This window comes from Pochonia chlamydosporia, chromosome 2 (genome assembly GCF_001653235.2).
Source record: "Pochonia chlamydosporia 170 chromosome 2, whole genome shotgun sequence".
NCBI lineage: Eukaryota > Fungi > Ascomycota > Sordariomycetes > Hypocreales > Clavicipitaceae > Pochonia > Pochonia chlamydosporia.
The window spans coordinates 2,731,460-2,759,444 of NC_035791.1; the positions used below are offsets into that span (position 1 = coordinate 2,731,460).

At 50.5% G+C, this 27,985-nt stretch overlaps 12 protein-coding genes across 12 annotated transcripts; 7 read left to right on the forward strand and 5 right to left on the reverse strand.

Annotated features, from left to right (window-relative positions):
* Positions 1-1,601: 1,601 nt before the first annotated feature.
* VFPPC_02932 (Zinc finger domain-containing protein, CCHC-type) lies at positions 1,602-2,458 on the reverse strand (the record flags this gene model as incomplete). The annotated part of the gene is made up of 2 exons (XM_018282505.1): positions 1,602-1,967; positions 2,036-2,458. The coding sequence occupies 2 exons, from the start codon at positions 2,456-2,458 to the stop codon at positions 1,602-1,604; spliced, it is 789 nt and encodes a 262-aa protein (XP_018147006.1).
* A 385-nt stretch (positions 2,459-2,843) lies between these two features.
* VFPPC_02933 (NADH:ubiquinone oxidoreductase) lies at positions 2,844-3,457 on the forward strand (the record flags this gene model as incomplete). The annotated part of the gene is made up of 3 exons (XM_018282506.1): positions 2,844-3,110; positions 3,172-3,339; positions 3,395-3,457. 3 exons carry the CDS (start codon positions 2,844-2,846, stop codon positions 3,455-3,457), a joined length of 498 nt encoding a protein of 165 aa, XP_018147007.1.
* A 601-nt stretch (positions 3,458-4,058) lies between these two features.
* Positions 4,059-4,954, forward strand: VFPPC_13362 (hypothetical protein; the record flags this gene model as incomplete). Its single annotated transcript, XM_018291139.1, has 5 exons — positions 4,059-4,392; positions 4,500-4,590; positions 4,648-4,672; positions 4,738-4,800; positions 4,859-4,954. 5 exons carry the CDS (start codon positions 4,059-4,061, stop codon positions 4,952-4,954), a joined length of 609 nt encoding a protein of 202 aa, XP_018147008.1.
* A 164-nt stretch (positions 4,955-5,118) lies between these two features.
* VFPPC_13363 (cleavage and polyadenylation specific factor 5) lies at positions 5,119-5,977 on the reverse strand (the record flags this gene model as incomplete). The annotated part of the gene is made up of 2 exons (XM_018291140.1): positions 5,119-5,375; positions 5,440-5,977. The coding sequence occupies 2 exons, from the start codon at positions 5,975-5,977 to the stop codon at positions 5,119-5,121; spliced, it is 795 nt and encodes a 264-aa protein (XP_018147009.1).
* Positions 5,978-8,190: 2,213 nt separating this feature from the next.
* VFPPC_02934 (hypothetical protein) lies at positions 8,191-9,642 on the forward strand (the record flags this gene model as incomplete). The annotated part of the gene is made up of 1 exon (XM_018282507.1): positions 8,191-9,642. One exon carries the CDS (start codon positions 8,191-8,193, stop codon positions 9,640-9,642), a length of 1,452 nt encoding a protein of 483 aa, XP_018147010.1.
* A 658-nt stretch (positions 9,643-10,300) lies between these two features.
* Positions 10,301-10,660, forward strand: VFPPC_02935 (hypothetical protein; the record flags this gene model as incomplete). Its single annotated transcript, XM_018282508.1, has 2 exons — positions 10,301-10,330; positions 10,409-10,660. 2 exons carry the CDS (start codon positions 10,301-10,303, stop codon positions 10,658-10,660), a joined length of 282 nt encoding a protein of 93 aa, XP_018147011.1.
* A 240-nt stretch (positions 10,661-10,900) lies between these two features.
* Positions 10,901-11,930, reverse strand: VFPPC_15584 (hypothetical protein; the record flags this gene model as incomplete). Its single annotated transcript, XM_018293337.1, has 3 exons — positions 10,901-11,514; positions 11,589-11,651; positions 11,714-11,930. The coding sequence occupies 3 exons, from the start codon at positions 11,928-11,930 to the stop codon at positions 10,901-10,903; spliced, it is 894 nt and encodes a 297-aa protein (XP_018147012.1).
* Positions 11,931-12,368: 438 nt separating this feature from the next.
* Positions 12,369-18,615, forward strand: VFPPC_02936 (HEAT repeat protein; the record flags this gene model as incomplete). Its single annotated transcript, XM_018282509.1, has 2 exons — positions 12,369-18,074; positions 18,136-18,615. 2 exons carry the CDS (start codon positions 12,369-12,371, stop codon positions 18,613-18,615), a joined length of 6,186 nt encoding a protein of 2,061 aa, XP_018147013.1.
* Positions 18,616-19,556: 941 nt separating this feature from the next.
* On the reverse strand, positions 19,557-21,255 carry VFPPC_13364 (RNA recognition motif domain-containing protein; the record flags this gene model as incomplete). The annotated part of the gene is made up of 4 exons (XM_018291141.1): positions 19,557-20,504; positions 20,589-20,806; positions 20,914-21,052; positions 21,163-21,255. The coding sequence occupies 4 exons, from the start codon at positions 21,253-21,255 to the stop codon at positions 19,557-19,559; spliced, it is 1,398 nt and encodes a 465-aa protein (XP_018147014.1).
* Positions 21,256-22,900: 1,645 nt separating this feature from the next.
* On the reverse strand, positions 22,901-24,553 carry VFPPC_02937 (WD40 domain-containing protein; the record flags this gene model as incomplete). The annotated part of the gene is made up of 2 exons (XM_018282510.1): positions 22,901-23,587; positions 23,666-24,553. 2 exons carry the CDS (start codon positions 24,551-24,553, stop codon positions 22,901-22,903), a joined length of 1,575 nt encoding a protein of 524 aa, XP_018147015.1.
* Positions 24,554-24,789: 236 nt separating this feature from the next.
* VFPPC_15585 (hypothetical protein) lies at positions 24,790-25,026 on the forward strand (the record flags this gene model as incomplete). Its single annotated transcript, XM_018293338.1, has 1 exon — positions 24,790-25,026. One exon carries the CDS (start codon positions 24,790-24,792, stop codon positions 25,024-25,026), a length of 237 nt encoding a protein of 78 aa, XP_018147016.1.
* A 692-nt stretch (positions 25,027-25,718) lies between these two features.
* VFPPC_02938 (molybdopterin cofactor biosynthetic protein) lies at positions 25,719-27,944 on the forward strand (the record flags this gene model as incomplete). Its single annotated transcript, XM_018282511.1, has 2 exons — positions 25,719-27,030; positions 27,283-27,944. The coding sequence occupies 2 exons, from the start codon at positions 25,719-25,721 to the stop codon at positions 27,942-27,944; spliced, it is 1,974 nt and encodes a 657-aa protein (XP_018147017.1).
* Positions 27,945-27,985: the final 41 nt, after the last annotated feature.

Consider the following 27,985-nt stretch of genomic DNA (forward strand, 5'->3'; position numbering starts at 1 on the left):
GTTAGGATGTCCCTCAACTGGGCGGTTGGACATCTGTAGTATCGACCCTATCTCCAACATGTCATTGCTGCGTCCCCCCGTGCATGATTCTTGCACCAAGGCTATGCAAAGAATTGACTCGTCATGCCCGCGGATATGGGCTGCGGCCTCGAGGTACTCTAGCCACTGCAACTGAACATTGAACCCCGATTTCATTCCCATGTCTGGTCTGCAAGGCATGGGAGAGGCCGGTCAAAAGGTCTGCGTTGCTTCCGCCACTACCTGCCTCTCGACATACATGACAATACGAGGGACGGGCCGATCAACCATTGGTGTTTCAACTTGAGTTCGTTCGTAAGATCTAGTTGCAAAGGAAATTTTTGCACCATGTCACCTGGGAAGATGCAGGCAATTTGCGATGATATGCGTTGTCACTATAAAAGAAATGGAAATTACAAACGACCATAGCCCAACTCCCTATCTACCTAGGTAGGTAGGTGCTCCCATAGGGGCAGCTGTTGGTGCATTTAATTCCGAGGCTGGTTTGTCCGAGGTTCAAGTGATTCATATATACGATCTATCCCTAATATACGCCGTATACTCCTACTATCTACGTACGGAGTAGTTTGTGGTATGTTGCCTCGGTCGGTTCGATAGGTAACCATTAACCATGAACGAAGGAGCCAAAATCTTCCGACTACGACGAGTACACCACGGCCAGTGCTCGGTCCTCATTGTCAAACGACATACAAATCTTGGCTAGAATGGGGATGCAACGCGAGGAAGATCCTAGCTTTCCCAAGAAGGCCGAGAGTGATCTCCGTTGGCGCAATTGCATGGCAAATTGGGGGTGTGCTAAGTATCCTAAACAGTCCGGTTTCTGCGGACGGTCTCTTATATATCAACTTCCTCTCAGAAACTCCGGGAAAATAAAAAGGGCGTGAGATATCGCCTATTCCAAAAGACTTCTTATAGCGCTTGGCTGGTAAAACTTTTCCCTCGTTAGAGATGTCATCTTGGCATATCTCCAGTTGTCCTTTTGATTAGGGTCAACCAATCGAACGATGATGCTTTGTACGGGTCAGAAGGTCACGCAGGTCACCGGACACATCAATGTGTTAACAAATCTTGTCCGTGGCTTCAAGCTGGACGAATTGGAGACAGCCGGTGAATATCGTTGTAGTGACCCGCAGCGTATCAGGCTGCGCTTTGCAGTCCATCTTCTCTCTTATGGGGATGGCCGTGCATGAAGCACAACATCCCCGTTGCCGATATCCAAATGGGGAAGAATCGATAGCCGCTATTTCGGGAAATCATCTGCAGTTATGACTGCAATTTTATCTTGGCAGAACGATAATCGACATTTAGAGAGCGGGAACTGACCCAGAACGGCGGGAGCCTAATTCTGCTACAACCGTGTTATCATGGATCCGCAATGAATGGCCACTGAGAGTAGCATAGTGACAACTTCTGACAGAAACACCGCCGTAACGAGGGATACATTTGGGTATGATTCATCCGGGTTCCCCTACAGCGCTGCTGGCCAAGAGGTTGCGAGGCATAGGTATCAAGGGGCCCCGGTCCGGCAAACATAGCGTCGTCGTCAGGTCAGAGCGCTATTCTCATCCCCTTGTACTTCGTTTGGAGCACTCTGATGCTTTGTGGCCTACTTGTTGGCAGTTGTAGCATTTCATTGCCTTTGTGTTGGGTGAGTTCTGAGAACTGAAATGACTATCGCCGGCAGACGATATCGACGTCAGCTTATTCAGTCGCACATCCTTCTTTTTCCTTTTGTCCCGGAATTCTTTAGCCTTCGCTGTCTCATGACCATTTCTTGACCGAGATTGTGACCGGGATCTCGAAGAATTCGTTCCTGCTTTCTCGCCGTGAGCCGTGTTCCTTCGCTGTCGTCCTTGAGAGTCGTCGTCCGCGTCTGAAGCTTGGTCAGACTCGTTACTAGATTCTTCAGAGTTGGTGTGCTCTTTTGACTATTGCCTTGATTAGCCGATCATTTTCGAAAGGTGACTAGTTATTTTGGAGCTAATTATGCACGTACGTTTTCTGTCTTTTTCGAACGCTTGCTGTATGTCCTTCCCTCAGTAGGATTGTCCTCATTATCACCAGAATCATTTGGTGAGTCAATCTCCCCATATCCTACGTAGACGATGTTCAGAGGATGCTTCTTGCTTTGTGACGTATCAAATTTCGTCTTCAGAGTCCAATGAGTATCAGCGGCGGAGTGCTTTGCCAGTGCTGCTTGACGGGCGGCTTCCTGGTCGTCCAAGGCTGCCTGTATCAACGCCTGGTCAATATTGGGATCAATACGACCTGGAGCTGGGGAATGGTCTAGTTTTCGCTTTTTAGAGGAAGGAACATCGGAGTCCGGGGATCCGTTAGACGATGCAGATGCTGCTGCACGTTGCATAAATTTCATCGTCAACAGTCTCGACGAGACCCCCTTAGGTGTTTCTGGGGCCATCTTGAATGGCGTTTGGCTGTGGTCGTGCCTCAAAAGAAGCTAGCATGTAGCAACAAGCGTCGTTTGAAGAGAAATTAGAAGTTGTAAATTCAACCTAGGCCTATATGCACATGCGCGACCATTAAAACCAAATGAAATTTTGGTGCAAGTGCGCAAGATGTCTGAATGGTGAGAAGCCTTGGTTGATATTGATGTCAAGCTTTGTTGGACGGCACTAGCTTGCTGAACCAGGGTCTGGTCCTCCCATTTTTTGGGAACCTGTCGGGCCAAACTTGTTCCGGCAACGTCAAGCTAGGTGGATCAACCGCTTCAACCTCAGACTTGGAATATCAATCCCACCCAGCCTGGAAATCGCCAACGCAGCTGATTTTTCGACCTGAAAGTCATGGCGTCCTCTCAATTAAGATCGATTGGCGTGGTAGCACGCCAATTGCGTGTCTCCCGTCGCGCATTCACCACCAGTGCCCGCCACTTCGAGGCTGCCGTACCATCAACCTCCAGAACCGAGACGTCGCCTGCCATCGCTGAGGAGGCTCAAATCAAGCCTGTTGAACAGGCCCCCAACCGTGTTGATATTTGGACTCGAAGCCAGAAGCCCCGATCGAAAGCCATGACTGGTCCTCGTTTCGAACAGACCGACTTCGATCTCCAGGTGAGCCACAGCACCAGCACCAAATGGAGAGAGCAATATCATGATGCTAACCTTCTGGCAGCCCCAACCTCTCTCGGCTATGGAAATGATTCACAAGGAGCCTGTCCGATGGACACATGACCGCGTCGTGGCCTGTGATGGCGGCGGCGGCCCTGCTGGCCACCCTCAGATCTTCATCAACACCGACAAGCCCGAAATCGCAACATGCAATTACTGCGGTATCCCATATGTATGCTGCCCTGAATCTGTTGAGCATGTGCCAGACATCTAATTAAGTGAACTAGGCCAATGAACACCACCGAAAGCACCTCGAGTCCCTCCCCAAGACTTCATATCCTTTGTCATGAATGCGCCAATTTAAATCACGGGGGAATCAAATGCAGCGAACGAGGTGGTTGAACAGTTGGCGATAGGAGAAGCAAGGGCTATCTGGAGAGACAATGTATTACTTTGCATGCAAAGCATGCCGAAGATGGGAGTCCAATGTATATATCTCGTCGGATAGATATGTGGCTAGTTGGTATCTGGCCAGCGCTCTTTCAGCCTTTGATAAGACGCTGCAGTGAATGCTGCCCACGTTTTCTAGAATCTCATTTGTCCACTTTCCACGTATTGGTACTACTCTGGCCATGACCATATAGCATTGTAACGTTTGTTCGACATCTATCCCGTTCTGTGGATGATCGAAATCCCGGAAGACGTTCCTACTGGGTGTCACCATAGCTTTCTTAATCAATTCTTCTCCTTCCGCTCCAACAGGCCGGCGATGAACCTGAATATTCCGCAGTTGTTTTTGCGCTAGTACTGAGCGTCAATGTGTGTTGCTGGCGCCTGTGATTATCAATATCAAACACATCACTCGCAGTCCACTCAGTCCCTCCATCTGCCCCACCTACCGTCATACATCCACCCAACCGACACTGAACCCATCCACGCTCCAATCTCAAGATGTCGCAACAAACTTCTCAACACATATCTCTCAACACTACGATTATCCTGATTCTGGTTCTCTTCATCGCCTTTTTTCCGAATTTATTCCACAGCATCTGGACCTTCCCGTTCAGCTTAATCCCCTTCCTGCACTCTTCATCGAACGGCTATACTGGAACCGGCACCATGACTTGGTTTCAGAAACAGTTTACTCTCCCCGCAAAGTCCCGCGGCTCGTATCTCATCACCGACCAGGTCGTTTCTAACCTTCCAGAAATCCGAAACTACAAGGTTGGACTACTGAATTTGTTTGTTCAGCATACAAGCTGTGCTTTGAGTTTGAACGAGAACTGTACGTTGGTTATGACAGACTGCGGAGCGGCTCATTTCCTTTTTTTTTTTTTCCTTCTTTGCTTTTAGTTTACGTTTAAAACATTTGAAACTGACGTATTTGGCAAGGGGATGAGGATGTGAGAGCAGATATGAGTGATGCGCTTGATCGCATTGCCCCTGCGGAAGGCCCCAAAGGCGAGGCCTTATATCGCCATGAGTACGTCATAATTACCCATCAACTGTGGAAGACGCAATCTAATATCATCTGATGTAGTGCCGAGGGCCCTGATGATATGCCTGTAAGGGAAAGAAGCTTGTATCACGGCATGTGTCAGCCATGAAGACTAATTCATTTCATTGACAGGCTCACATCAAGTCAGCTCTGATTGGCGCTAGCGTGACAATCCCAATCAAGGATGGCAAGCTGGTATGTCTTTGTCGATATAATTACATTCATCCGCGAAAAGCGTGCTAATTGTCCATAGGCCACCGGAACCTGGCAAGGCATCTGGTACCTTGAATTCCGCGCCAGCAAGCATCAGCGCCGGATCATGGCTACCATTCAAGGCGAGAAAGCATAAGTAAATATGAAACACAGCTACTTAACCGAAATGTCAAGTAAGAAAAAACAAAATACAGAAAACATGTGAATACATCGCCACCCTGTCTATGATACAAAACTATAGCTATTACGCCCAGAACACCTTCGCCATTTTCTTCTATTCCAACGCAACATGACCAGCCACTAAATTGTGCCGTTCTCCTCTTTCATTTCCGTGTCGTCGCCAGCCAAAACCTTCGTCTTGGGCACGTAGCCTTCCGGGGGGGCAGCACCAGGTGTCATGGCCACCACATTGCCGTCTTCGTCAACAAATTCGAAATTGTAGCGGCTGAGAAGATGTGGTATTGCTGAAAGTTGAGGTCCATATCGGGCGGTGTTGTCGTAAAGCTCGAAGAGTGGCACCGCAAGGAGCTTCATATTCTTTGGAACACTCAGTACTTCTATCAAGTTCAGGTCTAGTTAGCATCGGTGGGACAATATCGACACGGGTAGTGATAGTCATACTTGTCTTGGGCAAGTGAATGAAGTAGAGTTTTTTGCACTCCTTGGGCCGTGTGACATGGGCGGGAACAAAAGGATACATAAAGGTCTCGAAGTTCGGTCTCCACCATTGGGCGAGGCAGTCGCCAACTTCCCAGTCGCCGGCCTCTTCGCCTTCGCCTATCCGGCCCACCGGGGCCAATCTTTCGTCTAATCTTGCCTTGAAACCGGTCTCTTCGTCGTCTTCGGGTCGAAGGTAGTCCCCAGGAAGCTTGAAAAATGCGTTCGCAATCTGAAGCATCAAGATGTGTGGGTGGTTATGTTCGTGGCATACGAGAATGCCCTCACACGTCCGACGCATTCCATGCTCAGTAAAATGCTCTTCTAGGCGCTTCAGTCTTGCGATCACGGAGGGATCCTCCTCAGGTTGTGTCTCCTTGACACCGAAAGTATAGTTCGACAGAGGGTATAGCGTGACCTTTTCGGGTTGCTTCGAGTTGAAGCCAAGCGGGATGACAGGTGGATGGGTAGACTGCAGTGAGGACGGCGGTATGGTTGACATTTTCGATGCAATTCGGTTGAATAGGTCTAGGGGCCCTGTGCGCTAGTATACAGGCGCCTAACTTGTGTGCAATGTGCTGTTGAAATTGGTTGTAAGAGAAGGCTCTTCGGTTGACAAGAAAGCTTCGTTCAGGTCTGGTAGCTCCAGGGCAACCTTGTACCTGGCAGAAGGCGCCTCTTGCGATGGGATGCAATGAGGGTGCTAAAAGCGGAAGGCGGTGTGGGGACAGCTGTCTCTGCCATGGTCTTGTCGTTTACTCCAGGTTCAAGATGGCCAGAGAACATCAATTACATGCAACCAGAACCAGTGGCGGTGTCCCGGTTCGATAAATCTATCTCGATTCTCGTCGAGGTATGCAATAGCTGACTTCTTTGACACGCATGCTCTCATTCTCAAGCTCATCCGTCGCATGATACTCTACGGAGCATGCGGCCAGTAGTCCAGCGGATGGCGCATGTTGTGCCAAGCTACTGCTATTTGATAGTTCGCTTTTGACAGTGAGAGATGTGCTGAGTGTAACACGAACTCCTCCAACTTGAGCGGATGTAAGAATTAGGTTGCAGCTACCCAAACATAGCGGCCTCTACATCCTGAGCTGAGATGATTGAATAATACTACTTCGCCCAATTGATATACTATCCATGTTCACTTCGCATGTCAGGTCTGCGAAGGCGACTACATGATCGGGATAGACTGTTGGCTATCACAATGTCAATCTTCGTTTCCAGAACACATAGTCCTGTAGTTCCACATTTCAGTTTGGACAAACCAAAATTGGACGGGTTGCGGCAGCCCTCCCAGCAAGCGGAGGAAATGAGTGGCAGTCAGTGTATTCTAGAGGCTTGTTTGTGAATATTGAGTTATGCTGTGTCGTGCTTCCTCTCACACATGAGGTGTTGCAATTCCGCTCCGTGTTGGGTGATTGTGCACGTGGTGTGTTTTGTCACAGTTCATCCCATCAAATTGAATGCAATTTGATGTTCCCATACATGCTCCCAGCCAGTCGCTGTTCCAATATTTGGGGCAGTGCAGGCATCACATGGGCTGCTGTGCAGCTGCAGAGGAACCAGTCACTTCCATGTCAAATGTTAGGTCTGGGGGCCAGTCGGCCAGGTCTGTTCTGGAAGTCATTGCTTGCGATGTGTTTCTTTTTTCAGCCTCATCACACACGGCCGGGCCAGTCACGGCTCATGTAGCGGAAACTGAGCCTCTCACCAGGTTCTCCGTACAGACAGGGCACGTAATCAGCAACCTGCTTGGAACACTTGGCGCCATTGTGCTGAATCATGCATCAATTGGCCCCAGTGCCATCATCTCAACGTCGCCCTGCAGGCAGCAGCAGACTGGGCAAAGTGGGCAAACAGGCTTTCATTTATGCAACCAAGTGGTTCTCAGTATTTCGAGATCCAGAACGCGCCGCAATCTCAAGCTGACTTCGTATTGCCCAACTCTCTGCAGCTGATGGACCGAATGATCCGGGTTTGCGGCTCCGCGTGTTATGCCTGGTCTGGCATGTCGGACCAGACCAGATGGTTTGAAATGACCGGTTGACTGAAGATGATTGCGATTGGAAGTTCTGATGATGGTTGATATGCTTGGCCCGAACGAAGTCGGGAGATGTGAAATTGTATTGACGATGTGTACCAGACTGTACTTTGTGCTATCAAGTTGAAATGAGGAATGTGCCCCGCTGTCCAGGTCCCAACAAGTCTTGGAACTAATTAGCACTCAATTCGATAGTGTCTGGTCTGGTCTGGTCTGGTCTGGTCTGGTCTGGTCTGGTCTGGTCCGTGAATCTCCAGCAGTTGGCAGATGGCAGATGGGTGCATATCGGTAAAGTAAGCAGTCCATGCTAGTGATAACCAAGTCGAGCTCATCGACCTGACATCTGCCAATGTCCATGCTCTCCGGCTGTCCCAGTGCGAACCTACCCCGCCACCTTCCGCGTCCGGAACCGCTGATCCTCCACAGCGTCCACAGTGCACCAGACACCATCTACGCGAAACAAGTCTGGTCGGATTCAACCTTCACGTTTTCTAATCTCGACATCTTTACGAGCCTTCGAATGTCTCCCTTACATCGCCCTGCAATTTTCGATCTTGTCCAGCATCAATTACCCAACATCTAGCGTTTCCCAACAGCCTTCCTGCTGCCTGCTCTGCTGCCTAGCCGCAGCATCGAGCGCAGGCACAGTGAACACCAATAACGAGACCATGGATGGGACAAGTACGAAAACAACCAACGGCTTAGGCCTTGCTCAGAACCCATCTGCCTCGTCAGATCAAGATCACTCCGTCTCGACGCTGCCGGAATTCAGCGCCGGGTGTGCTGATGACACCAGGTCATCGATATCATCGGACAAGAGTGACTCCAAACCACCCAGAAGCGCAATGCGACGGACATCAAGTATTCCGAAAATCCCACAAAGTCCGCGACGAGTGCGGTTCGATTTCATGGGCGAAGAAGTGCTACCAACAACGTCTCCTCAACCCAGCGCATTTATTTCTGCCCGCATTCCTTCACCCGATCCTTTGGGTGACGAAACAAATTGCGCTTCACACCTTGCCACAGAGCCTGGAGAAGAAGAGGAGGAGGAGCAAGCACCGCCACGCAAGGTCTCATCATCCGATGCATTGCGAGCCCTGTCCAGGGCGCCTCTAGAAGAAGATGGAACCGTTTGGACAGTGGTCAATTCAGACCAGGAAGAGTCTCCGTTGGATCAGCCGTCCCATACGTTGGAAGGCAAAGAGTCGGTTGGGGCTGAGGCAGCTTCAACCACACCAAACATTGAAGTCACAAGAATGACGAACGACTTGGAATCTGCACCGACAGCCACTAATTTTGAGTCAAGTTATAGCTCCTCCACTGTCGGCAACTTCAAAGGCGACTTGCCTAATTCTGAAGAGGACTCTTCAGAGGACGACTTTCTCGCCATGGCAAAACCCAAAACACCTGCATCGTCGGAGTCTCGAGCTCAAGCATTACTTTCTCCTACTAAATCAGCCAAACCAGCATCTCCAGTACAGTCGGGCGAGCAGAGCCCTGCATCACCGAGGAGCAAAAAATCACCTGGCAGCTACCGCGGCATTGAGGGTACGCAAAAAGTACCCGCCACGATAGACGATGACGGTGACTTGTTTCACTTTGAAGAAGAGGGACTCCAACTACCAGAACATCCCCGCCCGACTCAACCGCCTATCAACCAGAAGGAGCAAGATGATGAGCACTCTGACCATGAAGATTCAAACGGAACACCCACCCCCCAGCCGCTCAGCCTCTATGCCACGTCTCCAGCAGTTCCGATCACGAAACTAGCTGATCGAGAACGCGAGCCAGACCCTCCAACTCCTTCTAGGGCTAAATTTGAACCCAACACCGTCGGGTCTTATAAGGGTCGGCCGCTGACGATGCCCATCATCCGAAACCCTCAGATACTGTCCCAGCTGGAGTCAGGCCAAGCAGTCAACGAAGTTGTGGGCAGCGTTCATCATCGGGGCCCCGGGGACGATTTCAATCCCCTCAGCTTACAGGAGACTAGTGAGCAAATCATGGCCTTTAGCGCCTCAAGAAGCTTCAGCGAGCGGCTCATGATGGAGGATATGATGGAGGCAGCAAAAGCAAGATCCACGGAGTCTGGAAATGCTCCAACATTACGCGGACAGTGATAAATTATACGGCTGACCCGTAGATTTATCGCTATTTCCATTGAGTTTTACGGTACAAATCAATTTTGGAGGAAAAGGTTGTAACACGGGCACACAAGGAGACAAGCGGCATTCTAGAGGCGTTGGCATTTGGGAATTATGGTGGAGTTAAACAGAAAAATAATGGCAAGGGCAACCATCGACTGAGATCTTGTTCCTGGGATGGGTTTGTTTGTATCAATGAAACCAACACGGCATTTGCTTTCGCACCGTGCAATTTACCGTGTGCGCATTATGAATGGCGGATGGGATGGTGGTGGTTGACTCACGCAACAAATGTATGAAGTACATTATTCTTGGCAGCTGCTTTACATGAAAAGCCAGTAATAGTTTGAGCTGCGTAAAATTCATCACGTTTGCAAGCAAGCGATCTGTTTTGGGATGATATAACTACTCGCTGGTTCGGGCAATATGTCTCATCGTCATCGGGCCAGTGCTGTCTCATCAATTACCAAGAGGCAGCAACAGCATGTGGTTCTCCATAAAACTAGTGGGCTGACTTTGCGTACCACAAAGCTTCCAGATTCTCCAGTTTTTTGCAACTTGACCATACCCTTCGCCTTCAAACCACCGAAGCAACAGAAGACTCCCAGCTCAATCGTTGCCATCGTCAATCACAATGGGCGGTCTCAACCTAGAAGTTTTCAAGGTACGTCTTCGGCGCGCGGCCGCATTCGCCGGCATTCAATATCCAGGACTTTGGCTAACGCAGCATCCTTTGGCACAGTTCGGCATGTACGTCATGTTTCCCATCGGCATCATGTACTACTTCGGCACGAACTTGGACAATCGCTTCTCGGTACATGATTTCTGGCCCAAGCCTGAGGAGTGCAACAAGCTGCCGCGCGACAGAGAGGAAGTCAAGGCCGAGTACGAGCGGATCGTGGCGCGCCAGAGGTTCCGACAGGCACAGCTTCAGGAGGAGCAGCGCCAGCGAGCTCTGTTACAGGGAAACCAGAGCAACGGAAACGACTCTTAAACAGACGCGGTACTAGGGCGTTGTTGGGGAAATCAGTCACATACGGGGAGCGACGGCTTCGGATTGTACGATATGGGATCATTGCGACGAGGGGATAGGGTGTGTATTAGGATACGAATCGATGCATGGGAGCGGCGTTTGGACTCACACATTGGCAAAATATAACTATTGCCTCTTCTCTACTTGAAATACCAAAGTTCTAAAATTCGACACACTATTATGCCATTGTTGAATTGGTATCTATACATCTATATGCCTCTCTACCTTATCCCACTCATTCTCGGTGATGCTTCCCCGACGGATATTTGCAAAAATTGCCTTGACCTCAGGATACTCTCGCAACGCAGCAAAAAGAGCGTCTAAGCTCTCAGCAGAATCCTTGGTGTCAATCGCAGTCTTTGTATCCTCATTAGCCGCCCAAATAATGTCTGATTCGGCAACCTCGAGCTCGAATCGCTTCGAAAGTGCTTCGGTAATCGCCATCAACTGCGTAGGCTGCGTCCACACTAAGAAGCCCCCATCCGGTACTTCTTCCACATCTTCCGCTCCATCGTGCTCAATGGCCTCTTCCAAAACATCAGACAAACTTGGTCCGTCTGACTTATTCTTGAATATGATGCGACCCCGTCTGGAAAAGTAGAATGAAGTTGAGCCAGCAACGCCACCGGCTTTCTTGACGACGTATTTGAGGTCATGCAGGGATCGTGTCTTGTTGTCGGTCTCTACATCGGCAATTAAGGCTATGTTGGGCGGCATGAGGACTTCAAATGTCATGGATTCTAGTTGCGCTCCGGTTGCTGATCGGCCCTGGCCGCGGGCGATGGCGGCTTCGACGAGGGCTTTCGGGACGCTCGCTGGCATTGATTCGTAAGAGAATACTTCTTATATGTAGCGTTAAAGGGGTGGGAGTTTGGCTGTTGCATTTTACCTTTTGTTGCGGCAGCTATGGCATTCGCTAATTGAGGGTTGAACTTGACATCTTCTCCATACACTTTGGGACTGTTAGCGACGGGCAACCCGGAATTGACATTCTGAATTGGCCTTGTTACCGACTTCGAGAGTACATAGCAATGACTTTGGTGAATGCAGTTCGTTCCGACATCTTCTTCTTGTCTGTCACTGCCTTGATGTGTTTCGTCTTGGACCATTTATTGTGGCCGGCTAATGACGGTTGACTCGTTGAAAACATTCGACGACATAAAAGACAAATCTGGGGTTTGGGGGACGGCCGGTGCCATGATGCAAATCGCGAGAGTGATGATGCATTCATTATCGCCAATGATGGTCTCTGACGTAGGATTGGCTCGGGGCCGCAATTCGAGTGTGAGAAGCAATCGTCGCAATCAGTTTCGCTTTGAATTGAAGCTCTCAAAGCTTGCATCCAGATGTCCTTATTTAACGGCCATGGGGGGCAATCCACTGCTAACGGCAAGGCGTGCACTGATTGGCCGGCAACCTCTTGCCCCTGCCAGAGTCAATAGAAGTCGCCTGGAAGACAACCAGACGACAAGCCTGAGCTCCTGGGACGATGAGCTCCATGCGGCCTTAGCTCCCCCACCAACAAACCGGGCCCTTGTCTTCGACAACATCACCCTGCCCACTTCAACCCCTTATAACAAACACATCGACGGCTTGCGAATAGGTTGCTAAATCTCGATTCACCAAACCGGGCACCTAGAGCGTTGGCCTGATCCAGCGTTCGCCTACCATGTCGTCTAATTCGGAACCTGAAGCTCCAGCCGAGCCGTCACCTGCTCCAGCTCCCGCCGAAACAACTGCCGCAACTGTCGAGGCAAAGATTACGACTCCGGAGCTCGATCTTTCCAAACTGCAAGCCCTCCCGGCAGAGCAGCAAGAGCTCTTCCTCTTGAAATTTGTGTCGGACCTGAAAAGACATGTTTTGGGACTGGCAGCCGACGATTGCACCGCCCAGCAGTTCTACTTGAAGAAAGAAATCTTCCAAATTATCAGCCTCACAACTCCTGCGCCGTCTCGAGTAATCAGAAACAACTTGGGCAAGTGCTTGGCACATATTTTTAACAAAGGGGATCGGAAATTGCTCTTTGAAACGATAAACGACTTGATCTCCATAATTTCGAGTAGCAAGACGAAATCAGATGGCGAAACTCGGTCCAGGCACGCTGCTGTGTCGTGTTTGGGGGATGTCTTTGCGGCTGCCGGCGATAGCGCGATCGGTTTACATCAGCTGGCTTGCACTACCTTGCTCAAGTTGGTAAAGTCTGCCTCCAACAATGCCGGGCTGCGGGCGGCGGCTTTGAAGGCCATGGGTAAAGTAATCTCCATGGTAGAAGGCAGCATGGACGAAGGCATATCACGCGACATTTGGAAACAAGCACGAAGTCACGCTGCTTCTGATAAAGGCTCGCTTACAGTAGCGTCTGCGTGCCGGTGTCTCAAAGCCCTTGTCAAACACACGGCTTATTTCCGCAATTCCAGTGATCTCGATAAGCTGGAGACTGCCGTCTTTAAAGCAGTCGACACGTCTTCTACTCAGGTTCGGCACGCTGCGGCGGATTGTTTTGCCGAGGCAATGTTTCAAGGGTACTCTCCGCTTGGCAATGGTGAGGCTTCAAAGAGCAAGAAGACGAAGCCGAAGCTGAAGCGCTCATCTACACATCCCGGGATAGCAAACATTAATGATGACGAGGACGAACTTCCTCCAAGATCCGCGAGTCCTGCTCCAGGGGGCAAACGTGTTCAGGATCTGGCTTTATCTGTGCCGGATATGCTAAAGGTCCTCGCAACCCAGTACGTCAGGCAAAGCACATCAAACAAGACCCGGGCAGCTATTGGTGTTTGTTATGGCAAGCTGTTTCGTCGTCTCGGGGAGCGAACGGTTACGGCCAAGTATCTGCAAATCGTGGAGAGCCTGTCAACTGATATTTTGGGACACACCACGATAACCAACAACCGATACCGCCTGTTAATCACGAGTAGGATAATTGATACTGTTCTTCACGACGTCATTGGACGTCAGATCCTTGGTGAATCTGGCCAAATTTCTGCTGCGGAGACTCTGGTGAACAACATTCTGAAAAATTATCCGCAAGCCCTTGCAGAACGACCTGAGCCTTCTAAGCAGATGCTTATTATGGCCCTGCGCACTATAGCATCTCTGATCACATCGCTTGGCTCGGCCTCTAACAGGTTTGCCGAGCCTTGTCGAGACGGGCTGCTCCAAGTTCTTCAGCACCCCAGCTATTCCGTTCAGGTGTATGCCTCATATTGCATGAAGACGTTTGTCCTGGCCTGTCCCCAGCAGCTGCTTCCTTGCCTATCTGTATGCATGAACAGCTTAACCCGCGAGCTCTCTCTTCTCAGCGGTGGCCGAAATTCTCCAAGACGATGTCTTGGGTTTGCTCACGGACTGTCTGCCACTCTCAGCACCAGTCCTGCCCGGCCACTATACGGATCTGTTGATATCAATAGCCGCGTTCTGACCATGGCAACAAACTTACTGAAATCGAGCAGTCAGTCAGAGTTGCGTGTTTCCAGTATCCAAATTCAAGTCGCATGGATTCTCATTGGCGGTTTGATGTCGCTTGGTCCAAATTTTGTCAAAATCCATCTGTCGCAACTCCTCCTACTTTGGAAGAATGCGCTACCAAAACCGCTTGCGAAGGATAATACATCAGCCAGAAGCCTTCTTGAAGCTTCATTCCTAACGCATGTGCGGGAGTGTGCTCTCGGATCCATCATGTCATTTTTGGAGTTTAACAGCCGCCTGCTGACAGTCGATGTGTCAAAGCGAATTGCTGCGATGCTGCAGAGTACGACGGCTTTCTTGAAAACGTTGCCATCTAAAAAGACGACAGACGACATATCACAGAGACTAACGCCTGCTCTCCAACTCTACGACTTGGACATGATGGTTCAACGCCGCGTACTGCAGTGTTACATCAAATTGGTGAATTTGAGTCCTGCTGGTGGGAGCGAAGCTCTTTTGCAGTCCAATCTGTTGACCCTGGCCATTTCACTCTTTGCAGACCCGGAAAACTACACACCTAGTTCTCTGAGTGCGTCGATTGCCAACGCAGCCGGTGCATTTGATTCGATTTGGGACGTTGGTGACAACACAGGCTTTGGAATCACAGGCTTGGTTTCTGGATTTAACGTCAAGAGGCTCCCTGGCCAGCACGAATCGTCTACAGGCTCTGAAATTGACGTGGGCAGCCCAGAGGAGTCTATCGACTCACTGCTGAAGTCACCTGTATGTGGAAGTCTTGAACATGATGCTTCCATGCTGTACATTGGAGGCGTGGATGATGCTTCGATTCTTCCAGATCCACCGGCAACCGAAGTAATCAACAATGCCATTCAGCTATTCGCTTTTGCCTTCCCCCTCACGCCTGCTAAAGTTCAAGAGAGCGTCTTGGAGCAAATCAAGACGTTTGCCTCGGCTGGTTTGCTGCAGAGAGACCCTGGGCGCAAGGCAGCCATCAATGTCAATGTTGCCCTGGCTATTCTGTCCAGCATGAAGGTTGTTGTCAAAGAAACTCGATCCCCTTCCGGAAATATTTCAAATCTGGCTGTTGAGCGGCTGCTACAAGACATTGTCCGAGACTTTGTTCTCGATCAGGACCAGCATGTCCGCAGTCTGGGATATGAGTCGGTTGCCAGGCTCTGCAACGTCTATGGCAATGGCTTTACCAATCAAGAAATTAAGTACCTGGTTGACACCATTGTTGGCAACCGTGAGCCGAGTGCAAGAGCAGGATGCGCCATGGCTCTTGGTGCAATTCAGACCAAGGTTGGCGGCATGGCAGCTGGGTACCACTTGAAGACTATCCTTGGCATTCTCATGTCTCTCTGTAATGACCCTCATCCAGTCGTTCACTATTGGGCTCTGGAGGCTCTGTCACTAGCCTCAGACGCCGCCGGGCTCAGTTTCGCCGGTTACGTTCCAAGCACACTGGGAATGCTAGCCCAACTATATGTGTCCGAAACGCACCATGCTGAAATATCGTCGGCCATCACCATGAACCTCGAAATGGATTTACCTACCGTCGCGGCGGTATCGAAATGCGTCGACTCGCTCATCAATGTATTAGGGCCCGATCTGCAGGATGCCAACAAGTCAAGAGATCTCATATTCACACTGGTTAATCAATTTCAGGATGAGGACGATGCGCTTGTTGAAAAGACGGCTTTAAGCTGTCTAGAACACTTGTCACTGTACGCCCCTGGCCAGATGCGATTCACAGAGTACGTAAAACTGCTCCAAAAGTATCTCAAGTCTGAGAATAAGACTTTGAGGGACGTATCGGTGGACGGCTTGCACAATATCATGAAACGAGAACCACGGGATGTGCTGCGAGAAGCAGAGGATGGATTTGAGGAGCAGCTGTGGCTGGTTCTCGATACTGCGCCATCTCATGACGGTATCAGAAACATTATTCGAAATTGGATGCATCAGTCATGTCTTGTCGAAACCAGCGAGTGGCTGCAAAGATTCCAGGCAGTCTTGAAAATGACAAGGGCAAAGAATGACGAGCAAGATGAAGCGCGACCAACAGGTGGACTGCCGGATCTACAAGACGAAGAGGTCGCCGGGTTTGCCGCCGCGGCCACTGGCGCCAAGGATAACAAAGACAACCCAGCGCCATCCGAAGCCGAACCATTGAGATGGCAAGTTAGGACGTTTGCGCTTAGTTGCATCAACGAGATATTTGCCATTATTGCCAAGGATGTTGCGGCGAATGGAGAATCAGCGGCGCAGCTAGCTTTGCAAAACAAGGTTGCAGACGTGGTTCGAATGGCATTTTCAGCCTCAACATCCAATGTGCTAGAGTTGCGAGTCTGGGGTTTGAAGATTATTGGCGCCGTCCTCAAGATGTTTGGCAAGACGCCTGATCCTGATTTTGAGGAAGCCATGCTTCTGGAGCAGTACCAAGCTCAAATAAGTTCTGCCCTGACACCCGCATTCGCCGTGGACTCGTCACCAGAACTGGCTTCAGAAGCTGTCAATGTTTGTGCAAGTTTCATAGCGATCGGTATTGTCACAGACGTGGACAGAATGGGTCGAATTCTGAAAACACTCGTCACCGCATTGGAGAACTTTTCCAACGACCACGAAAATGCCGGCATTGGGGAATTGAAGGGACTCAGCAGCAACGCGCAAGTCATGGTCAAAATATCCGTGTTTTCCGCCTGGGCGGAACTTCAGGTGGCGAGCACCGAGCAGAAGTACTTGATGGATGTTCTCAAGCCCCATATCGGAACTCTAACTCCGCTTTGGCTGGAATCACTCCGGGAATTTGCTCGACTTCGATTTGAGCCAGACATCTCCATGACTTTGGGACCGCCATCTCTATCTGGCAGTCTGGACACAATCTACGCTGCTCTGAACCGAGAAACCTTGCTCCGATTCTATCAGGATGCATGGCTCAAGCTTGTAGATGCAATCGCGAGTCTCATTGAACAGGATAGCGAGTTCGTTTTTGACGCACTCGACGGCAAGGAGGCTAAGGAAGGCGGCTCAAACGGCGTAACAAAGAGCCCTGCCATCAATTATCGTGACGAGCCGGTAGCATTCTTCTTCGTGCTCTTTGGCCTAGCTTTCGAGGCTCTGGCAATCAGACCCGGCCAGGTCGACTCGCTTGCCACGAGGGAACAGGCGCTGGACATCTTGGAGGCTTTGAAGAAAATATTGCATCCCAGCGTGTCTGGTCACGCCATATACAGACCCGATGTTTTTGCCGAAACTATGGACTTGCTCGATCGTCTGGTTCTTACAGATGGATTAGATATCCAAAGTGTCATTGTTGACATTGCCCGGGCTCTCTGCGTGACACATCCGTCTGCCCGTCGTCAATCAGAAGATGAGGGAGATCTCTCCGAGGATATTGATCAACTCTTTGAACTAACAAGAATCATTGTGTTGGTGTTATCTGGGTTGCTGCCCAACCTCTCTGAGGGCAACCAGCCTGTCCGACACCAAATGAACGAAGAAGCAATTATCCTCGTCCGCAATTCCTTGGATGCTCTTGTTGACGCCGCAGAGGTCTTCCCGTCCATCATCAAGACAGATCTTCACGCATGTATTATTCACATCTTCGCCACAATTCTAGCAACACCTTTCTGCCAGGAAATTATCGTCCCGCAGTCGTTGGCAATCTTGAAGCGATTTGTTGCCAGCGTACCCTCGTCAACAAGCAGCGGAGAGGATGACGGTTTGCCGCCTCAAGCGCAAATACAGGGTTGCCTTCGTCGTTTCCTATCCATATACATACATGCACAGAAGCGGGAGGAGCCGACGTCTTTGGCGTGTGTCAAGAATTGCCTGTTGGCCACCACGATCCTGTTTACTAGTGGAAAGAATCAGTTGCCTGCCAGCCACCCTCTTGTCGCACGATACCTCGATGAGGTTCTTGACTGCCTGACCGATCGAATGGTAAGTTTTGCTAGTTCTGGGAAAACTACTTGCGTACGCTGTTGCTAATGGTGCTTTATAGACTGCCAAGATTGCCGCCAATTGCATTCGGTCTTTGCTTCTGCAATCATCGCCGACGTCGGCCGACTTGAGCATAGCTCGCTATCTCTTCCCTAGATTGGTCTCTTTTGTCACCAACGTAGAGCCAGAGGACCCAGAACGAGCCCGTTCTCTGGTTGCTCACACCCTCTGTCTCTATGTCGGAGCCGTTCCCAAGGACCGTGTCCCCGCAGCAATGGGCTTGGTCATACCAACCTTGATGACACGGGCGGCCGGTGAAGGCGAAGAGATGTACAAGGAGACGAGCACAAGGCTCCTGGAGCTCGCGGCGGCAGACCAATCGAGTTTCAGAGCCACGGTAGGTGCGATGAATAGCGGTCAACGAACATTCTTGGAAGAGGTCATTCGCTCCGGGCAACAATCAGGAAGCGAGGCGAACGCGTCAGATGCTGGTGAGACTGGTCAGCCTAGTATCACGCTGAAGATGAACTTTGGCGGCTAGTCCCACACAAACAACAGCAGACCCATGGAAAGGTCCAACAATGTTTCAGTATGCATGGTTCCGCGGGAAATTTTTCATGATCCATGGCCAGCCGAATCGGCAACACCGCTTGTCACAGTGAGACAGATGCAGAACACTGATCCATCCAGGCTGCCTGCCGAGTGGATTGACAGGTGCGCGGCCCTTGCGTGACACTGCGTTTTCGCTCGACATGGTACATTTCGACGTTACACCGCAGGCGGGCGCACGTGGAAGAGCGGTAGACGAGCCGGTCAAAGAGTGGTGAAGGGAGCGTGCTTGTCACTATTTTGTTAGCGATATCCAGAAGCGACAAGCTGCGTAGTTGATGGCATATACTGTGGACTAGACAGTTTCGTGATAGAAACAAAATAGAAAACTAATATTCGTAATGATGAAAACTCTAGAGCCACTCACTTGGACAACTTTACAGTCACAGCCCCCCAAACAATCGACTATGCCAAATGTGGTGGTTTGCAATTTCGGTAAACATTTTGATTTTTTTCGTCGTTGTCGCAATAACTGAGCAAAGAACCCCCCCTACCCATCATTACCATCAGTCTCGTAGCCACGTCACGTCTTAAACCACGTCAAAATCCTAACGATACTTCCCTCCATACCCCGACACCTGCTGAACAAGTCTAAAACTGGGATAATATACAAAAAAAAATCAAAAGTAGTCAAGTAGATAGATAGCTGTACGCCCTCGCACCCCAACCCAAAGCACCCCCATCAAATACATATTGTCAGTCCCATCATTTGATACGCCAAGCTAACACGGTCGCCACTTTGCTTTTTTAGTCGGTCAGATTAATTGTTGCACAAAATTTCATTTACGAAGATATCAACCGGAGATTTTCATGTGGGTATCCTGAGTATTCATTAGGTGTGAGGGAAGGGTGATGGATTGGTGTAATGTAGTGTTACTTCTTGTCTGGCTTCCGAGTCGATGATCCATGGGCGATGACTGGCCCAGCGGGTTTGATTGTCTCTTCGGGGGGTTTGCTGGGTTGTTTTTGTTGGGTGGACGGCGAGGGGGAAGAAGTAGATGCGCGACTTGAGGCTTTCGAGGACTTAGGATCGTCTCTTGGCATTTTAATTTGGTCGACCTGTCGTGTTGGCCTGCTCGCTTCTTTGAATTGTTCGTGGCGGTGGTGTCTTGGCCTTGAGTCCTTTGATAGCTTGATTCGTTCTGCGTCGGTCGTGATGTCCGTTGTTAGTCTGGCTGATACCACGCGCCCTTGGAAGAGCTTTTGGTCCAGGATACGGACGGTTGCTTCGGCGGCCGTTGGATTCATCAGGGTCAGGAACGCATGCCCTCGTATTCGTCCTTTGGGCTCGACCAAGGGAATATCCATGCCAGTTATTGCCGATGAGTATTCACCTATTTGGTGACGGATCCAGTTTGCTACGTCGCTCTGTCGCGCTTTATGTTGTATCGATGTAATCACCACTTTGCAAGGTTCGTCAGCCGTATAGCCCAGTCTCTGATCCGAATCGCTCAATTTTAGTCCCACGCCCATGAGAGGAACATGACTTGGGGTCCCAGCAGTACTTCGATAGTGAATTGATGCGTGCGACTGGTGCGAGCTTCCATACTGCGAATCTTGTGACTGCGATCCTCCGTATTGTGAGGAGCCGCTGTAATGTCCAGCAGGCATGAGACCCGTCTCTACTGGTGGTTCGTAGTAGCAAAAGCCTGGTGCGTAGGTCAACGTGTGGTTTCTCATGGCGGCAATGGCATTGTAAGATTCTGCCATGGTTGTATAGGGGGCTAGAACTGGCATTCCACCGTATGCTATCGCTGTGACCGGCCCTGCTGGACAACTGATCGATGGAGGTAGTCGACCAAACTCATGATCCATACCCAGCTGGATTGATTCATCTTGTTGTTAACCCAAGATTATTCGACATGATGCAAGACTGGAGGCGCATTAGAAAAATATTGCTCGTACCGGACTGGTCAGAGACACTGCTTCCTGCATGCAACTCCTCGACGGAGGCAGAGCCGTCTCGGGGCTGCGCGATTGTCCCGCCGCTATATCCCAACGGGCCGAGGTGCTGAATTGAGCGACTCTGGAATCGACGAGTTCTTTAATCTTGATGGATTCGGTTCTGTTCTTGTCAGAAGCAATGATTGCTCGGTTGCGGAAGTATTCCTTCTTGAGGCGAGCTAGATGTCTTGGTTAATGTTACATCCAACTCTAAACTGGTGCCAGCCTCGAGAGACATGCAGTTAGGAAAAGGGAGACGAAAGAAACAGAAATAAATCACACTTACACCACGCTTTGTTGAAGTTATCTTCGCCGCGAAGTCGTATCCAGCCGGATGTGCTTGACTGAAACAGCTCGACGTGGTCAACTTCGCAGTCAACACGCAGCCAGTCTTTGAAGTCTTGCCATGATGTGCCAAACGGCAACTGAGAAGCCCGCAAATATGTTAGCCCTGGAAGTCATGCCACTGACTCATGACGAAAGTTAAGAAGACATGGAAACAAAAAAAAACTTGTGGCGGCCAGTTACTACGAACATTGCATATTGGCATATAGTAAACTCCAGTCTTGTCTCCTGGCTCGACGTCTGCCATAATCACTTTCTTCTCATTGCCTCCCAGGCGGGACATGATCCTCGGCGTGCAAGCTGGTTCAGGCAGCAAATATAGCGCAACACACAACCCAAACTGGACTGAAAAGCCACAATCTTATAAGCGCCCAGAGGAGTGTGTATTTGAGACAACAGACGTCCCGAAACGAACGTCGTTGTTGACGATATAGGCGAACGTAGTTTGTTGGTAGCGAACATTCAGTCAGAGACACCGGAGTTCTACTCCGTAATGATGAAATTTTTTTTAGCCTCTCGCGTAGCTGTGTGGGTGAAAAGCTGGACAAGAACACTTTGTGATGGTGAAGAAATTCAAAGGTGGTATGAAGAGGGAACTGCCGGTGTGAACAAGGCCGTTCAAAGAAAAGCAAATACTGGTGGCAAGGATGGCAGCGCACATTATCCGCGCCACCATTCCAATGAGAGAGAGGATATAGGATATATGACCTGGCAGCTTCAAGTGCGTATGTACGTAGCAGGGGTCGGGAGCAGAAAGTCGAGGAAGACGACGGAAAGATCAAAATCAGGCCCAGCCTAGCTCTTGGGCTAACCCGTCCAATATTAAGGAGATACTGAGAAAAAACCCTTTTGGCGGCTACGGCCAACGATTCGAGATAATTCCTTGCACCTGCATTCAGTGATGAAGCGGGACAACTGGTCCTCCTTCCATGCAGCATCCCGCCACTGCTTCCACGACCCAGGTAGCTGGTTCACTCGCTGCCACCGATTGGTTAACATTGGTTGTTCGACTGTTGCTTCAAAGGATGTTGGATAACTTGAGCTGGCTGACCAGTAGTGGCTGAGTGACGGATCGTCTTGACTGTTGTCGCTAACTTTGCCTGACATGTATGTTGGCTTGTGCGTTGGCATCGCCTGTTGCAAAAGTCATCCCGAACGCCCGCTCTTAATCTCTTGGGCTCAGAAGGTATCTCGTGCTCCTCTCTTGCTTCCAGAATTACCTCCAATCCCGTGCCACTTACGACAATTGACATGACCAGATTAGTTCCAGCCGATCTACAACCCAGAATCTTGACCTGAGAGATGCGCCGGCCATCGGGAGATCCATTCTCTGGCCTTTTACGGGTCGTTGACCTTTGACCCATGTCAGACCTTGCGACGACCTGTCACTTTTGATGTTCAAAAAAGTCTGGGGTCTGCAACACGAGCGGGAACGACCCGCCGAAAAAGCTCGGTGACAATTTGCTGGGGTGGTGAGGATGCCGGCCAACATTGCAACAGTATTCCTAGCTGGCGCACGAACATTCTTCCAACAAACTTGCACAACAATTGCACGAACAACAGCCGGCATCTTTGAGACGACTGACTTGTGCCACTTTTGTCAACTGGCATAAGCGTGAGAAAAGAGGAAACATAAAGTTTTGTTGCAGGTTGACGCCTTACGCTGTTTTGTCTAGAATGGAACGCCACGCTGCAGCTAGGCAGATGGAGAGGACAGGGGGAGATTTATACCCTCCACCAGAATGCATGGCTCTCGGCAAAGCAACACTGTGTGTGTGTACTTCCCCCAACACCGAACCATTCTTTTGGGGTTGATTGGTTTGGGCGATCGGTGACTGAGTCCTGTCCAAAAAGACGTATCAAACCCCGTAATTTCGCAGTTTGGGGCACCGGAATTGACTGGTGTTATTGGTCGCCACTCAAAGCTCTCAAGTGTATCTGAACGAAAAGGTATCGTCTAGATTCGATATATCCTCCGCAATGACAATCGGCCGCGCAGAACCCAAGCTCTCCGCCTCGTCCCGTCCCGACGATGGTGCCAGCCATGGTCCATCAAACTCGGCTCCGCCTGATGCAGCCTCCCATGGGCTAGGCCCTGTGTCCGTATCCGCGAGAGACAACAAGACATACTGATGTGAGTCGGACAACAGCAGTTCCAAGGACTCGGTTTCGCGGTTTAGCCAAGTGACTTGCAACTTTGATGATGATTGTTTCGTTGTGGACAAATACTGCTCGGCGACTAGCGGTGTTGGTCCTTGCGATAATGGATCCCAGACATACGACAATCCTTTCTGCTTCTCGTCCTGCGTAGATATCAAGAGCGTCTCTCTCACCGACGGGTGCCACGCAAAGTTTACCGCGGAATGAAATATCAAGGCTGCGCGAAGCTCAGTAGCAACGAGATCCCATATCCATATAGTGCAGGGGGAGTCGTCTAGCCTCGTGGCCAACAGGGTGGAGGACGCATCGAACAGAATCGAAGAGCATCCCAAACGTGCATCTGTGGATTGCTTGGGGCCGTCCAAAAGTGAAGGCGGAGAGACTGTTTGTGTCGCTCTGAAAAAGGCATGGACATTGCGTCCATCAGCTCCGCCACTGACTTGCTCTTGCCACACCTAGATACAACAGTCACGTCAGAGCTGCATGATGCCACAGGCTGGCCGCCCGTCGAAGAAGAAACATTGAGAACGTACCTGAAGTGTCTCCCGTGGCGTGATGGCGGCGGGATGCATCAATCTCATCATTGATCGCCATATACCGGCTTGAAGTACCGTTATTCCCCGCGTATGGTCCCCAATCACGCACAACTGTGCATCGGAGCTGAGCTGGCAGCTTTTGATCCCTGAATGCATGTCGAATTCGGGATCGGTGGCGGACTCCGGTACCAGGCCGTATGCATCAAGGGTTCGGAAGTGGTGTCCGTCTCCAGTGTACACGAAGAGCCGGCTGCCCTGGGCTGGAGATTCCCACAGAACGATCCATTGACCATCAGCAGTCCATTGAATGCCTTGCGCATCTAGCGTATCCGGATACCAGGATTTCATTACCTGCCGTGTCAACGGATGATGTATGCTAACCATGTCTTTGCCGCCCACCCTCGTCAACACAACTATGTGACCGGTGTCGGGGCGAATGGAGAAGCCTCGCGAGGCGGAGGTGGGATGATGAAACTTGGGGTTGCTAATCTCAACGGCTTTGGACGTGGTGAGATCAAAAACAGAAAATTTCATGCCAAATGGAGCACACGCCAACACTTCGGTGTCCCGGGCTCCAAATCGGATCAACGGCAGCTTGCCACCAAGCGGTGCGGCAGGGTTGTGAATGGTGGCCTGAAAGGAAGAATCGCATGCTGCAAACACTTGTATTAGGTCGCCTGCAGAAACAAGTAACTTGGCCGACGAAGGAGCCCAGGTGAAGCTGGTGATGGGTCCGGTGAGCTCTGGAGAGAGTTTCACGACATGGACGGTCTGCAAGGTTTCGGTTGACCGAACAATGATTGTGGATGAGATCAATACCGCCACAAGACGGCCATTGGGACTGGGCTCGCAAAGGGGAGAGGCTTGACACAGCAGGTTAGCCATGGGGCTTGGACTTCTCAAACGTTGGTGCAAGCTGCAAAGTTCTCCTTACATTTGAAGGGCCTGGTGTAATGCACTGCGGGCACCGGAGAGACCTGCATGTTTGCCAACGTTGACAACTGTTGTAGCACCATGCCCGGACGTTTCGGAGAATAGGGAGGACGTTTGCACAAAAAGTAAAGATAAAAGGCACGGTACACTGTTTTGAGCCTAAATATATTGCGCGGCCGTCCTTTCTCATGTATAAGGATAAGTCTGGCCGGCGTGGCTTACACAACAAAAAGCCTGTTTGCAAAGCTGATGGCGGGGAAGATGCCGGCAGCGGGCGACTGTGCAGGATCAACCAGGGGAATCGTGGCAAGTCCAGACTGGCATCAAACGTGGCGTCTTGCGAGGAAGAATTAAAAGAAAAGTTCGCCGGTCATAAGTGTCTGTGCTTCGGAATGGCATACCCGGTGATGAAAGCCAACCCGTGAGGCGATGCCCGTGATGTGTGGAAGCCCGCCAAAGAGGTTGACTGGACGTTTTTTCTGGTGTTTACTTGATTTCCCGTTTTGGTTTAGCGGTATTGGCATCGCGAATCGCCACTCTCCGGCAGGCTACTGGCACCAGACGAGCGATGGTCCATCCAGAAGATCCATTGATGACCTTGAAATGTGTAATTCTTGACCCTCCTCTGGGTCTTCCTGGCCTTCCGGAGTCCACAGCCTTGTTTTCAAACAGCTGGATTGGCTTGTGGCCTCGGCTTGAGCAACTTTTCAGACCTGCTTTATCGAGGGGTAGACGCCACCACGGCCAAGTGCACAGCATCTCGGATTGCGGCCTCTCCAGTAAACTGGCTGTCTGGTGAAGGAAGCAGCTGACTCATCGAGTATAACACTGGTTCGGACGCCCTTCCGCTACAACAGGTTCCAGCTAAAACGTGCATCCAACATCTCCTCCCGTGTTGGTACATTTTCTATGCCTCGAATTTCGCCTTGCGGACATTGCGTTTAACCTCAAGTTTCAACGCCCCTCGGTTTGTACAGGATGGATCGTCGAGGAAGTCTTTGAGAGTACATATTCCGTGCGTTACAAGTGACATCGTGGTAGCCAGTCGGTCGTCCACCACCAACGCTCGGGTCAGCACGCTCCCAGACTGAGTCAACCAGACATGTTGCACTCCAAGATGCAAGCCACCGGCAGAATCGTTTTCACTGCGGTGCCACGTGTTGGTCACTGTGGCAGAGCATCTCTCGCACATCTGTCGTCTGCCGTTTCCCGACGACATCTTGGAACCTCAGCATTGGCTCATGAGAGTGTCTCTGAGGTATCAGGCTCGCTGGGTACCGCTACACCTCTCTCTCGCCAGGATCGAGTTCGTAATGCAAAGCCGTTTTCGGACTTCCTGACAGACACATTCCATCGCCAGCACGATTACCTGAGAATATCAGTGACGGAGCGTTGCAATCTGCGATGTGTTTATTGCATGCCCGAGGAAGGGGTTCCCCTGTCTCCAAACCGAGAGCTTCTCACTACGCCGGAGATAGTGATGCTGTCATCCATCTTTGTTTCTCAAGGCGTCAACAAGATTCGTCTTACAGGTGGGGAGCCCACAGTTCGACGGGATATACTATCTCTCATGCATCAAATCGGCGCATTACGACCCCATGGCCTGAGGGAACTGTGTCTTACGACGAATGGCATATCATTGCATAGAAAATTGGACAGCATGGTTGAGGCGGGTCTCACAGGCGTTAATCTAAGTCTTGACACGCTGGATCCATGGCAGTTCCAGATTATGACCCGACGGAAGGGATTTGATGCCGTACAAAGGAGCATTGACAGAATTTTGGAGATGAACAAGCTGGGCGCTGGTATCAAACTGAAAATCAACTGCGTGGTCATGCGCGGGGTGAACGACCGTGAGGTGCTACCATTTGTCGAGATGACGCGTGAGAAGGATCTCGAGGTGCGATTCATCGAATACATGCCCTTTGACGGGAATAAATGGAGTAAAGGCAAGATGTTTAGCTACACGGAGATGCTTGATCTCATCAAAGAGCAGCATCCCGGGCTACAGAAAGTCAACGATCACAAAAACGATACGAGCAAAACTTGGCATATCCCCGGATTTGCAGGAAGGATTGGGTTTATCACAAGCATGACGCATAACTTTTGCGGCACGTGCAACCGGTTACGCATCACCGGTGATGGCAACCTAAAGGTGTGCCTCTTTGGCAACGCCGAGGTTTCACTGCGAGACATTTTGCGGAAGTCGAACAACGGAGAGCCGATTGAGGAGGAGGCGTATGAGGCAATGAAGCAAATCGAAATGGACCGAAAGCAAGGTCGTGTTTCCCCAGACCAACGTCTCGGTGTTGCACCCAATGAAGCTGAGCTGTTGGATATTATTGGCATGGCAGTCAAAAGGAAGAAGGCCAAACACGCCGGTCTTGGGACTCTGGAGCACATGAAGAATCGACCGATGATATTGATAGGTGGGTGAATGGATCTCCTTCTCCAGCATATATTACGATCATGTATACTTTTACAATGGCATCTGTCTCTACGTGGCGTTTGGGCGGCATTTGTTGGCATTACTTCTTGATACTACTATCATTTATCAACACAGCTATATCATGGATGAATTGCATTAGTCGGATACGACGTGGCGGCATTCACTTTGCACTTTTTTATTCATTCTGGCCGTACTATATGGGAGGCAAATTTGCTGAGCAGTGCACCTGTAGATCCCATTCCAGCAACTCTTAGCGGCCAAATACCGACCAAAGTTGGTCGCCTACTCAGCACTCCTGGGATGATAAAGCCAGCACAGCTCAGCACGCATGGTCTTCATCTCCGTGGTCATATGAGGCAATTTTCAAGTTCACGACAACACAGAAAGTCTGAGGAGAAGGAAGGAGAGAAGAAGGGAGTCCGTCTAACTCATGTTTCGGACTCTGGGTCAGCACACATGGTTTCTATATCAGAGAAATCAGTCACCTCTCGAATAGCCACGGCATTGTGCACCGTACGGTTCTCCAATCAGACGGCGCTGCCTCTCATCCAGGACAACCAAATGAAGAAGGGCGATGTGCTCGGGGTAGCCCGTGTTGCTGGCATCATGGCAGCAAAGCGAACGCCAGACTTGATTCCGCTCTGTCATCCGATCGCGATATCCCACGTCACGGTCGACTTGCAGCCGAATAAAGTGGACAACGCGATCGAGATACGGGCGACAGTGACGTGCGATGGCAAGACCGGGGTCGAGATGGAGGCCATGACGGCGGCATCAACGGCCGCACTAACGGTGTATGATATGTGCAAGGCGGTGGACAAGGGCATGGTGATTGACGGCGTACGGGTGGTGTTGAAGGATGGCGGCAAGAGTGGACGATGGGAATTGGATTGACCAGCGGACCGAATATCTGGAGGCTGCAACATGAAATGTAA